Source organism: Morus notabilis, unplaced genomic scaffold, assembly GCF_000414095.1.
Source record: "Morus notabilis unplaced genomic scaffold, ASM41409v2 Scaffold196, whole genome shotgun sequence".
Lineage (NCBI taxonomy): Eukaryota > Viridiplantae > Streptophyta > Magnoliopsida > Rosales > Moraceae > Morus > Morus notabilis.
Window position 1 is genome coordinate 216,793 of NW_010361517.1, and position 13,469 is coordinate 230,261.

Here is a 13,469-nt window from a genome sequence, read left to right on the forward strand (position 1 = left end):
AATGTGCTCTTGAACAAAAAAAAAAAAAGAAATAATAATCATGAATGTGCTTGGTAACAATGCGGTGCAAAGAATGCTATTAACTGGCATACGATAATGGTGAATTTTAGGCATTTTAACATGTTGAGATATGGTTTCTATGTGCTATTTGCTTTGATATGTCACATTCGATATTAATTCTTCCAAGCGGATCTCTCACCATATTGTATAGGTGTGGATTTTCAAAACATTATAGGATGTCCTCTCATATTGTCCACATTAGAACCATGGCCGTTGGCATTAAATGGAAAATAATAACGTTATATATATATATATATATATATATATATATCTTGATAGGGAATCTCTCCGGTGTTCCTCCATTTTAAAAACACTAGTGTTTCTTGTTTTTCACCAGTTAAATCTGATCAAAATAACAACAAATTGAAAAAAAATATTCAGAACAGATAAATTCTGATACAGATCTAATGGTCAAAAAATAAAAAACACCAATGTTCTCAAAAAAGAAAAAACATTAGAGAAAGTCCCATCTTAATAATGGTAGTAGTATACCATAATGTGTTAGAGTTCATACTGAAGAGAAAGGAGACATCAACTATTGTATTGCATTATAACGAGACCGACTCTGGCTCAGTTTGGTAGTGATTTTCAGAGCTCAAAAGTGATTCCACATCCATCCATAGCTACTTTTAGCGTTTGGTAAAAAGTGCAAAAACCAATTCTAAGAAAATTTCAGCTAAATCAACAGCTAGAAGCGGAAGCGGCAATTTTGATGCTTCTGCTTTTAGATTCCTGGTCAATCACGATAACATTAATGATAATTTTATAATACCAAAAATACCCCTAAAAACTTTAGAAAATGACCAACTGTGTCCTTATTTACCCTCACAGACTATAATCTTGCTTTATTCCCCTCCACCCAAAACTCTCATCTCTTCTTTTTTACTTTTTTTTTTCCTTCATACTTTGCTATGACACATTGAACTTAGCCACACCATTAGATGATTGAACATGGAATGTACATTTTTATTGTATATGTTGATTACTCACTAATTTTTGTTGTAACTATATTGTGAATGAAAAAATGAAAAAAAAAAGAATTAATCATCATAAATTTATTGTTAGAAAACTCAGAATCATGGCATTATGTTTTTTTTTAAAAGTTAAATAAGTATTTCTAAATACAAAAAATAATTATATATATTTAAGTTTTATATAATGTCTATTTTAGTCATTTTAACTATCCACGGTAATTCAACCTCATAATTTACCAAACGTTATTATACTGATTTTAGAATCAACGCAACTAATATAATTATAATTTGCTAAATACCTAACTACTTTTTATAATAACTATTTTTTTTTCAGTACAATTAAAAGTAATTTTTTTAAAATCCACAATACTACTAAATTAATCATTTATCTCATTATTGTACATGGGCCCATAGCCGGCCAAGATGTTAATTATATTTGCTTAGTTTTTTGTTTTTCGTATGATTATAGTTTCCTAGTTTGAGCAGACACAAGTGCAATAATAAAACTTGGGAAGGTTAGAGTTCTAAGGAGCAATGGATTTATTGCTGGGGCATAAAAGGAAAAGAAGGGGACAAAATTGTGAGATTCAGGTTCTTCTGGGACAGCCTGCGATCACGTACCACCAATTTTACGTTTTGGCCCTCCAATTCGTCCCGAGTTCGATCAAAGCGGTAATGGGTAGTGACCAACTTCTTATTTATTTTATTTATTTATTATTTTTTTAAGCAGTATCCACTAATTTGTTTCTTGCCGCTGGATTCTCCGGCCCAATCATAAGTCAAGGTTGCACGGTGTGTAGGAAAATGAAAGCACTCAATCAATCATAACACACGTTGGCTTTTATTTATTTATTTATTTTTACTTGAAAGCGTATAGTCGTGTTAGTCATACCCGTTTTTATAGTTTTAAATTTGTCTTATATTTTAATTTTTTAGAGGTTCTTTAATGAATTCTCATAACTGATTGATTAAAAAAAGAAAAAAAAATGTCACTAATACAATTCCAGCAAAAAAGTTTGACTAATACACCTTGACTTCCAACTTGCAATTCCTCATTTTTTTTCCTTCATCTCGTTGATTAGATTGGTGTTCAATCAAATGCATCTCCAAAAAGCAGCGTTGAAAATGCATGTCTAAAAAATTGTCCTTTTTATTATTATTTTTTTGTCGCTCAATGGATGTCATAAATTTTTGCCGAATTGATGATCATTGTATTTCCAAAATCAGTGCTTCTCTGTCACTTCTAGTCACTAGCGTTTGTTGCGGGAAAAAAACTAGAAATACCACTCAATGGGATAAAAAAATATTATTTATGTCATTATTAAAAAAATTAATCATTGCTATTCAATTAATAAAAAAGAAAACAAAAGTCAGAATAACATTTATTCAGAGTGACATAAATAATAGGTTAGCATAAAACCATGCCAAACCATTATTTTCTCGTTTGGTTTTTGTTTGTTATCCATTCCAAAAGCCTCTTAGAAAATTGGGCCATACAGCCCATTTAGGCCTAGAAATGGGCTAGAAATGTCCACGGCTGGAGGCAAGTAATCAGGCTCCTGTACACATTCTACCATTTTCACCAAACCACAATAACACGAAGACAATAATATTAAGCAAGTTCATGCAGAATAATTACTTTTACAATCTCCCCAGAACACAAACCATTAATGAGTTTTCCAAACGAACAAATAGACACAACAAAACTTTTAAGGAACTAAAACTTTTTAAAATGCGTTTGTTAGCTACTCTAATACATCTATTATTATGGTAAGTTATATTAAGACAGCCTTTCAAATGACATGCATTTGAAATTCTTCCTTTGTTTAAGCATTATAAACAAGCTACTCTATTCATCGCTAGAACAATCTGTTTCCCCTTTGAGTCTTAACACTTTTCTTCAGCTTGGCTGAACTAGTTGCAGCTTCGGACCCTAAAAGAAAAGAAAAGAAAAAAAAAAGTTGTTAGATCCGTTTTTCACAATTATTTTATCGAGCTAAATTAATAGACTATGAAAGCTATAAATAAATAGGCATAGGGAATTGATACCACAGTTCGGTAAACACCTACATCCACGGGGTCACGCTCAGACATTGAATCATCCATTAATTCTCAATTATTACAAACACCAATCGGACTTATACAAATAAAGGCTCCCTCTTTAAAATTTACCGCCGCCGTCGTATAGAATCAACTAGATGGCCTGATTCAGCGAACACCATTCGTCTTCAAAACTGCACTGTAAAATCCTTTTGCCTAGCTGGTCGCTCTCTCCTGAAAGCTTTAAATTCTTCTCCCGAATAACGGTAAACGGTTCAACTCCCTTCAACACTACAAACGTCATCTCCCGAAGACTACTACTTCTTCTCCCGAAGAATGATAATGGGAACTTCTCAAAATATTATGCATGAAAACCCATGAAGCCCACAGAATGAATGATCTTAAGTTCTATTTATAAAATTTATATTCCTTATTTTCACATTGGCACAATCTAAGTCAAATTTAAATTATCTTCATAATTATCTCCACGCTCACTCAAAATTTAAATTGTCGCACAATCTGTTCGACGACTTGTTGCAACACTATCTGATCTTCAATTTAAAATCCAAACTCACCAATTTTGCTCTGATGATCTATACTCTGTCTTCACACACGTCTTCTGCATATTATCTTTTATAAAAAACGCACAACCTGAAACTTTTATCTTGCTGAGACCAAATCTTATTTTTAATTGAATTTTAATTTAATTCAATTTAAACTATGATTATCTCATCAAATCTTCTTTAAAACTTTGACTCCTTATTTTTATCTTTTCAGCAACTTATCTTCTCTGAAACTCATCATTTCATCTTGAAATTCAAATGCTTTGATCAGATAAAATTGCTCAACACGTCATCATCTTCTCAAACCTGTTTTTTGAATTTTTCTAAAAAACCATAGTAAAAAATTGCCAACTAAAATCCTAACAAGAGCCTTTATGTCAAACCAAGCAAATTGAAGAACATACAAAACTGAGCTCTTGCATAAGAAATCACATTCATCACTAACCTTGGCACAATTTGCGGTATGCATCATCATCAAGTCGAACAATGGAAACTTGAAGCAAAATTTCGGTTCCTTTAACAAGCTCAAAGATGCAAACATCTCCAACTTCCAAATTGTTGTCCACTGCAAATGCTGCCCAACCACCATAGAGGCCAGCTGTTTTTGGTTGTCCTTTCTTTTGCTGCCTGATTTTGTTCTCTGTAAACCATGTTCTACCGTCTGGTATGCGAGGAACTAAACGAACTTGATTCTTCTTAATGTGTATCTTTGCAAATTCATACGGTACAGGCTGCAAAGAAAAAAGAAAACAGAATGAGTACGTAGTATTTTCTATGCTCCTTTAACAAAAAGTAGTATATGTTTTCTACTAAAGACTGACCAAATATGAATTGGAGTTAGTATATGATGGCTGCATAACTACTTTGAAGAAAGGATGTTTCGGTTTGAAGTTGCAGGATCGTTCAAGAAGTGCAGCTTTTTGAGCTGCAGTTAATGGTGGTCGATGCTTTCGAGTCCCTTCCGGTTTTAGGCGGGCCCTCGGAGAATCAGAAGTGCCAGGGATGTAAGTTCCATCACGACAACCGATATCAGAAGAGTCAGAATCAGTTTCATTATTCTGAATTCTTCCATCCGCGTGCGCTGGACAAGGAAAAACATAAGAAACATGAGAAAACATGTTGTGCCATGCATAAATATGGAGCAACATTCAAAGAGTTAAAACTGAATTGAGGTCTTATTCACCTGGAGACAAGGAGGGATTTGCATTCTCATTTGCACGAAAGATGGCGACTTTGAATGAGATTTCAGCGCTGTCTTTAGCCATAACAAAGACACAAACGTCACCAATGTCCAAATTGTTTTCCTCACAAAATTTCCTCCATCCATTGTTGAATCTGGGTGTTGGCCAACTTTTAGCAGAGTCCCCAAAGCTGTAGTTTACATCCCAATTGTTCTCGCCAACTTTCAGCTTCACCTTGCAAGCTTTATCATTCAGATATTCCCTTGCAAATTTTGTCGGAACCTTCTGAAAATACACAAGGGGAAAAAAAGGAGACTATTATGAGAATAATTTTCGAAGTGACAACAGAAAATGGTTTGTGTTTCTACTGACATTGTCGCATAAAAGCATTTTTGTTCGCTTACCAAGCAATTAGTTAGGACGTAGGATGGCTGCATGACAACCTTGAAAAATGAATTTTTTGATTTGAAACCACTAGCAATGTTGAGAGCTTTCGACTTTTCATTTTTGGTCAATCTCTCCATCCCTCTAAGGACCTCGAGTTTGCTATTTCTCATAGTGGTAGATTTTTCTCCATCACCTTTGTCAGGAACACCATGCCGCCCTGCAAAAATATTTAAGAGACTCGAGTAAAAATAAAGGGTATATAATAATAAAACCATATTGTTTAAGCTCAAAAGGAAAGAGCTTTGCAATAAAAGTGAAAATTGTCTTTAGGTCCAGGAGAAGGCGAGTTGCTTTGAGTTGTACCACTAGGACTCGTCCTCATCCTCTTGTTAGGCCTTGAACTCGGTGATGGAGATTGAAAATCGCCTTCCTCGACTTCTTTCCTCTTGGAACGTTGGTTTTCCACATCAGTGTTATTAAGCTGATCATGTTCATCACATTGGATAGGGTTAGAGGGATAGTCTATCTCACATGTTGAGTAATCACATATCACAACACGAAACTTAGAATTTCCCTTATATTTGAACACTAGCACGTGTCCTATTTTTAAGGAATATTGGTTGGCAAATTCTTGCCAACCATCAACCAGCCAAACTCTGTTGGAACATCCAACGCTGCTTTTCAACCCCAGTTTCCATGTGGAACTGCATGGAAGCTCCAGTAATACGTCCTTGGATAGAGTTTTCCCATATCTCTTCATGAACTTCGCGGGAATCCGCTGTAGAACAAAGAGAAAAATGTCTTAAGTGGTTAGATTCTTATGTCTAACCTGTGAGCATCATGACAAATTCAAAATATGGAAAAAAAAATTTATAGACACGAAAAATAACTTGATACGACAAGTTTGCTTGAAATGAGTCCAACAAGCATTGAGTAACAATTTGGCCGCCTTTCGTCCAAATTATCATTTATAATTACCAGTTGTAGAAGTAAAGTTCCGAGCATATTTTAGCTTCAAACCAACAACATCAACCAATAAAGAGGAACCAAATGTGAAGGACAAGAAACTCGAAAGGGACGCTGAACTACAGGTTTTAGAATCTGTGACGCTCAGTTCTTGCTGCACATCTTTCAGTAATCTCAGAAACTAACACCTTATTAACCTGAACTCCTCCAGCAACACTTACGTCGCATTCAAGAATGAAAGTCTCCAATCCGCATCAATGTCTTTATCCAGAGCTTCATCATCCCCCTTAGGAGCTTGAACATCAAAACCTTCACTTTTCATCTTACTACTCATGTTCTCAACAACTATTTCAACTTGTTTCTCAACTTTTTAGCTCTTGATTGTTCTAAAGTCAGAGCATTACAATTTTTTTTTTGCTTTTTTCTCCAAGGGTCTTTGGAGTAGATTTTATATTAGGTGAAATAGAAGAATCTTTAACGACTCCCTTTTAGTCTAACTTAGGCTTTACACATCAAGATCTTTGGGAGGGCAGATTATATTAAAAAACGACATGAAAGCAAATTTGTCCTTGTCAGATCCAGTAATTTTGGACTGGTTGGTTTTAAACCACAAGAAAGAACCTCTTCAGCGATGCAAAAAAAAGGGGAGACAAAGGATCTCCCTGCCTCACCCCACGGCCACAACTAAAAAAACCCAGCTGGACTGCCATTAAACAAAATAGAAATCCTACAAGCGTGCAAAGTGTTCTCAATCCAACCAACAAACTCCAGAGAAAGCCCAAAAACTTTCAGAACCTCCAAAGGAAAATCCCATCTCAAAGTGTCAAAAGCCTTCTTAGTATCAACTTTAAGAGCAACATTACCACAAAAAAAACCTTTTTATCCATACAATTAAAATTCCCCGAGACAAAAATAATAGCTTGAGATATTTGTCTCCCCTTAATAAAAGCAAATTGATTTTTAGAAATAATTCTGAGCAATAGGACCAAGCCTTGTTGCAAGGATCTTAGTAAAAATCTTGAAAATGAAATTGGAGAGAGCAATAGGTCTATACTTATCGACTGAATTAGCATAAGCCGATTTAGGTAATAAAACAAAAAAAACAACCGAGTTGAGATTAGAAAAGGATAAAACCCATAGAAAGAAATGGTTGAACAGCATCCACCAAATCATCATTACTAATATCCCAGCAGTGATGATAAAAAGAGCCAGCAAAACCATCAGGACCAGGGGAGCTAGCACCATCTAAACCAAAAACTGCACATTTAGGAAACGTTTGGTTCATGAATTAGAACCATGTGATTAGAATCATTTTCGATTTACGTGTATTTTTTGTGAGAGAAAATACTGTAGCGAACCACGAATCATGATTCGAATCAGAGAACGAATCTAGGTACCAAACATCCCCTTAATCTCCTCCACATCTGAAAGCTTACAAAGAATCTCATTATCCGCCGTAGTGACCAGCCTCGGAATAACCTTTTGAACCAAATCTAGATTCCTTGTATCACTAGAATCTGAAAAAAGTTGTCTATAATATTCGACAATGTGAGGCCCGTTCACTTCGTTGCTTCGAGTTTGTAATTCGAGTTGAGATGTGATTTTGTGTGAGAGCTTTTTACTGTAGCAAAAAAATTAGATGTGATTATTTATGAGAGCTTTTTACTGTAACAAAACTTGAATTTTAAACTCGAGACGATAAAATGAACGGGGCCTGAGTTTTCACACTCTCTGAATCGAAAATTACCTCGCCATCAATCAACACGTGAGCAATAAAAGCTTTAACCCCTTTTATTTTAGCCATCGTATGAAGGAACTTCGTATTTCTGTCTCCCTCTCGCAGCCACTTAATACGAGACCCATCTTTTGCTAACTTTTCCTCAAGACTAAGAGCCACATTCAACTCCTCTTGAATGGACAATTCTTCCTGATGGAGCAACTCTGAAAAACCTTCTAGAGATATTTTTTCTTGAATTTTCCCCAACTTTTCCTTAGATGCCTCAGCCATTTTACTAACATCACCAAAAGTCTCTTTATTCCACCTTTTAAGCTCGGCCTTTAAAAGCTTTAGCTTTTGAGAGAAATTGAACTGAGAACAGCCATAAAAAACATTGGAATTCCAGACTTTTATCACCAAATCCCGAAAGTCCTTATGAGAAGTTCACATAGGCCGAAAACGAAAAGCCCTCGAACCACTAACCGCATTATCCCCAAACACAAATACGAGGGGATTATGGTCAGAAAAAAAAAACGAGGAATACAAGAACATTGTGAAACAGCCCACTTACCAAGCCAATTTGAATTACAAAAAACTCTATCCAATCTCAACTCAACATATTTCCTAACACCTCTACCATTGCTACAAGTATACTTAGCACCATTAGTAGGTAAATGAATCAACCCACAATCATCTGAGACCTGCTTAAAATCATCACATGAAACTTTCCTAGGGAGAGGACCACCTAACTTCGAATAAAAGAGTTAGCCAACCCACGAAGCTCAGTCAAAAGAGATCTCCTCAAAGAAACTGAGGTAGAAGCATATACAAAAGTCCAAAGACAACCAAGCGACTCTACTGAACTGAAACAACAACAGAACATATAGGACTGTCAATTCGCCTAAAAATCCAAATAGAAGGAATGGCACGGTCCCTATCATTCACAGCCACAAAAGACAAACCACATGACTCCCAAAACCGATCAGAAATGTTCTGAAATCTTAATCATAGGCTCACTTATACAAAGCGGCAGAGGTCTATTTTTGTCACAAAAATTCCAAATCAATTGTCGGGTTTGCCATCCAATAAAGAACATTCATCTTTATTTGTAGACTTTGACCACCTTACCCCTAGTTTGGTAAGGTTTGCCATCCTCCATTTTCTTACCCACGGAACCACCCCTTTTCTTAGAGTTTTTTTTTTTTTTTTCCCAATTACAGGTTCCCAACCATCATCACCAATCTTATCCCAAGGCCTCTCCACCTTGACGGAAACAAAATCCACCTTCACCACCGGAATAACATCACTAACCAGAGAAGAACCCCAATCCGATTTCACCATGTTGGCATAAAAAAACTTCCATCGCAGAAGCCAAATCCCACAAGATAAAACGCAGATATAAAGAAAATCAAGAGAAAAAAATCAAGAGAGTGGCATTATTTCTCCAATTTCATCTCCTCGCAGTGGTTTTGCTCCTTCTCATATTTTTTTTATGCAGATGACATTTTTATTTTTTTTCTAATGGTAATAGAAGATCTTCAAAAGGCTATTTTGGATCTTTTTGAAGAGTATGGTGTGGCTTCTGGTCAACTAATTAGCAAGGACAAGTCTTTGCTGTTTTTTTGGTAAAGATTTGGAGGCTCGAGCTGATTCCTATCTTGGAGTGCCTATTTTTCGAGGTATGCCAAGGAATTCTCATTTGAGACCTATCGTTGATAAGGTGGTAGCTAAGCTTTCTTCTTGGAAAGGAAAACTTCTTTCTTTTGCTTCTTGTGAGGAGTTCAATTTCTAGTATGCTTGTTCATTCTTTTTCGATTTATAAATGGCCGTCTTCTCTTTATAGCTATGTTGAAAAGGAGTATGAGGAATTTCATATGGATCGGTGATGTGGATAAAAGAAAACTTGTTTATGTGGCTTGGAAAAATATTTGTTTTCCTTATGAGGAGGGTGGTTTGGGGGTTAGGAATTCGAGGATGTATAATTTGTCCCTTCTTAAAAAGCTTGTTTGCAATTTGATTCAGGAAGATGGGGATGGTTATGCTTTTTTCAGAAGTAGACATTTTCGGAACCGATTGGAGCCAAAATTGTCCTATTGTATGTCTTCCATTTGGCCAGGTTTAAAGAGTTTGGTCGGTTCTCTTATTCTTGATTCTCTGTGGCTCATTGGTAGCAGATCTACGCTTTCTTTTTGGTTTGATAATTGGTGAGGTGTTGTGTTAGCTGAAGCTATTAGAATTCCTGAACATCTCAAATCTTCTTTTAAGGTTTTGGTCAGTGATTTTGTAGTGGATGGTAAATGGAATATACTAGATTTCTTTAAGGTTGCTTAGAGTTTGATTGATAAGGTTGTTATTCCCTTGGATTTAGAGGATAATCTGATTTGGAGTCCTTCTAGGTCCGGGGTTGTTCTGCTAAGAATATATATGAAGTTTCTCGTGCTAGAGGCACTCCTACTAGTTGGAGTTGCAAAATTTAGGCACCTTTTATTCCTCCTCGTTTCTCTTTTCTTGTTTGAAAATTGTTATATGAAAAACTTCCCGTGAATGTTAGTCTCAGGACTTTTGGTATTCAACTTGTAGTTGTGTCGGAGGGTTGAGGAATCTATTATTCATCTTTTCTTGGAATGTCCTTACTTGCTTTGTCTTTGGAATTGGATTATGTTGATCTTTCACCGTAAAGTTCTCTTGTAATGGTAAGAGTCAATTTTAGTCCTTTACACATCGTTCACTTCGCGGATTCAAGTTTTTAATTCGAGTTCAGATGTGACATTTTTTTATAACTTTTCACTGTAGCAGAAAAAGTTAGATGTGATATTTTCTGAGAACTTTTTACTGTAGAAACCTAAAACTGAAAACTCAAATCGGTAAAATGAACGAGGCCTTAGTCAATAAATTTTAGTCCTTTAATTTTAGTCTTTCCAGGTTTCTTGCAGGTTGCGTAATAAGTAGAGCATTGCTCTTTCTTTATCCATGAGAATGGATTTTCATTTTTCTCATGTGTATAGAAATTACATAGGTTTACCATGTTACAAATTTACTTGATTTTGAGATGGTTATAGTTTTGTTACTCTTTTTTGTTCTTTAATAATATGAGCCTTATTTGAGGAGGTATTAAAAAAAAAAAAAAAATTTCAACCACAAAACAGTAAAATGACTAGTTGTTTGCAGTGCATATACAAAAATCCTTCAACACAAAATTAAAATACACGTCTTAATTATTCTGTGGTCTTCATTAAAAAGATCCAAACTCATGGACCACAATGATAGAAGAAGAAAAAAAAAGGGGGAAAATATAACTTGATCAAGCTGAGGTGGAACAAATCAAAATACAACAGAGAAATACAAAGATGAGTTTATAATACTTACAAGCTTTTTTCCTCTGAGAGTTTCCTCGAGAACAATCTTGAAGAAATGGGGAGACGCCATTTTCAACTTCAGAAGCTCTTTCTTCTTTCCTCTAATGTTTTCCTTCAATCTTTTCTTCTCTCAAAGTCTCTCTCTCTCTCTCTCTCTCTCTCTCTCTCTCTCTCTCTCTCTCTCTCTAGGTGTTTTTCTTTTTTTGGATCCATTTCTTAGCAGTTTAACTTAACAAAATTAGTAATAGTTGTATGAGGATCGCAACCGTTCATGGAAAATCAGTAGCTTTCTTAGAAACAACCATAAATTGAAGTACAACGTTTATGGTTAAACTCATAGCTGGTTTATACACACCGCTTGCTCTTATTAAAGTTTGACAGAACAAACTAATCAATGAAACATTATTGTTGATCACCAAGATATCTCAAACTGTCCAAATCATGCAATTTTGAAACGCATTATAATTGACCATTTTGATCTTTTTGAGGATTTATTTATATCATTACCAACTACTCTAGATAGTGGTCCCCTAAGCTTAAGAACATGTTGCAATCTATCTGTATCATAAAAGAAACAATGTGGCTTCTGCTTATTATGACAATATTAGTAATGGAAATAGACCAGATGAAGTGGGAGATCAGAATGCCCTGTCCTTCCGAAAGGGAAAAAGAATACAAGAAAGATTAATGTTGATCTTCAAACCATGAACTTTTTTATTTTTATTTTTGTTTTTGCTAAATGTCAAGACTTGAGCTTCAGGCTATGGAGGGAATGCTATTATGCAATGTTTGAGTCATTGATGGCAAGCTTTCAAATTCAAGTTAATCCTTTTCCTTTTTTTTTTTTTTTTTTTTGGCTAAAGATTTAATCCATTTTTGGTGTATAAATTTATTTCTTTGCAATTCATTCCATTCTTATTTTCCAGCTGACCAACTCTGACTTATTGATCTAGGAGTTTTTGGCTATCTTATTACGTTCAAATAATTCTATTTTAAAGAAAGCTAGATTTCATAATGCTTAATATTAAAAAGAGAAAGATCAAAATGAAATAAAGCTCTGCACTTTGCTGTTATTAACAAAGTTGTACTTTGTCCTATTCAAGGGCAATATACACCACGAGTAGTGGTTCTGCTCAATTTTAATGAGAACCACAATTAATTAAGGTCTCGTTCACTTTGTGATTCAAATTTTCAATTCGAGTTGAGATGTGACATTTTATGAGAGTTTTTTACTATAGTAGAAAAAGTTAGATGTGACATTTTTTGAGAGATTTTTACTGTAGGAACTTAAAACTGAAAACTCGAATCGGTGAAATGAACGAGGCCAGTTTGCATATAATCAACAGTATTAGATTTTGCCTCGTGAGTTTCATCAATTAGGCCTCGTTCATTTCATCAATTCGAGTTTTCAGTTTTAGTTTTATATAGTAAAAAACTCTCAGAAAATGTCACATCTAACTTTTTTTGTTACAGGGAAAAGCTCTCAGAAAATGTCACATTTTAACTCGAATTGAAAACTTTACTGATTCAGAAAACCAGAAAATGGTAACTTTGCTATACATTCTAATCCACCAATTAGTGTTGATCTTCAAACCAGAAAATGTCACATCTAACTAATCCACAAAGTGAACGAGAACGTATTCTGTAATCGTCCGTACCAAAATGTTGAACACGCACAGAATGTAAAGGAAGTACACGTACAGATTGTTTTGTGATGAAACAAACTAACAAAGCCAATGGTAAAGGTCGTCTTCTGACTAAAAAAACATCAAAAGTGTCCAAAAAGGACACTTTGTTTTTATTTTTATTTTTAAGGTGTTTCTACAGTATTCCCTATAAAAATATTTTAAAAATAATTTTTTATTTTTTAATCGTTAAATTTATATTAAAATTTATTTATTTTACATATTTTTTTAATTTATTTTAATTTAAATTAAATTTAACAGTAAAAATAAAAACTCTCAATAAGACTTAGTATTAGAAAAACACTCTATTTTTTATTATGATCTTTCTTATTAAATAAGACGAAAGGCTGCACGTTCATAAAGTAATTGTGTGGCCGCCGCCACCGGTTAGTCCTTGCACGCCTTTTTCTTTTGGACCTTAAAAAAAACCAATAATCATATATAATTTTTTTAACCACCGGAAAGTTTATGGCAATTTTATTATTTAAAATCATCTAAAAAAATTACTATCAAATTAATTTGCACTTATCAAAATTGTTA

General features: G+C 34.5%; 1 protein-coding gene across 1 annotated transcript; it reads right to left on the reverse strand.

Moving 5' to 3' along the window:
* Nucleotides 1–2,893: 2,893 nt before the first annotated feature.
* LOC21391062 (B3 domain-containing transcription factor VRN1) lies at nt 2,894–11,326 on the reverse strand. Its single transcript, XM_024166791.1, has 7 exons — nt 11,255–11,326; nt 5,569–5,983; nt 5,223–5,422; nt 4,821–5,103; nt 4,459–4,718; nt 4,083–4,368; nt 2,894–2,967 (listed from the first exon to the last, which is right to left on the reverse strand). The coding sequence occupies exons 1-7, from the start codon at nt 11,312–11,314 to the stop codon at nt 2,894–2,896; spliced, it is 1,578 nt and encodes a 525-aa protein (XP_024022559.1). The 5' UTR covers nt 11,315–11,326.
* Nucleotides 11,327–13,469: the final 2,143 nt, after the last annotated feature.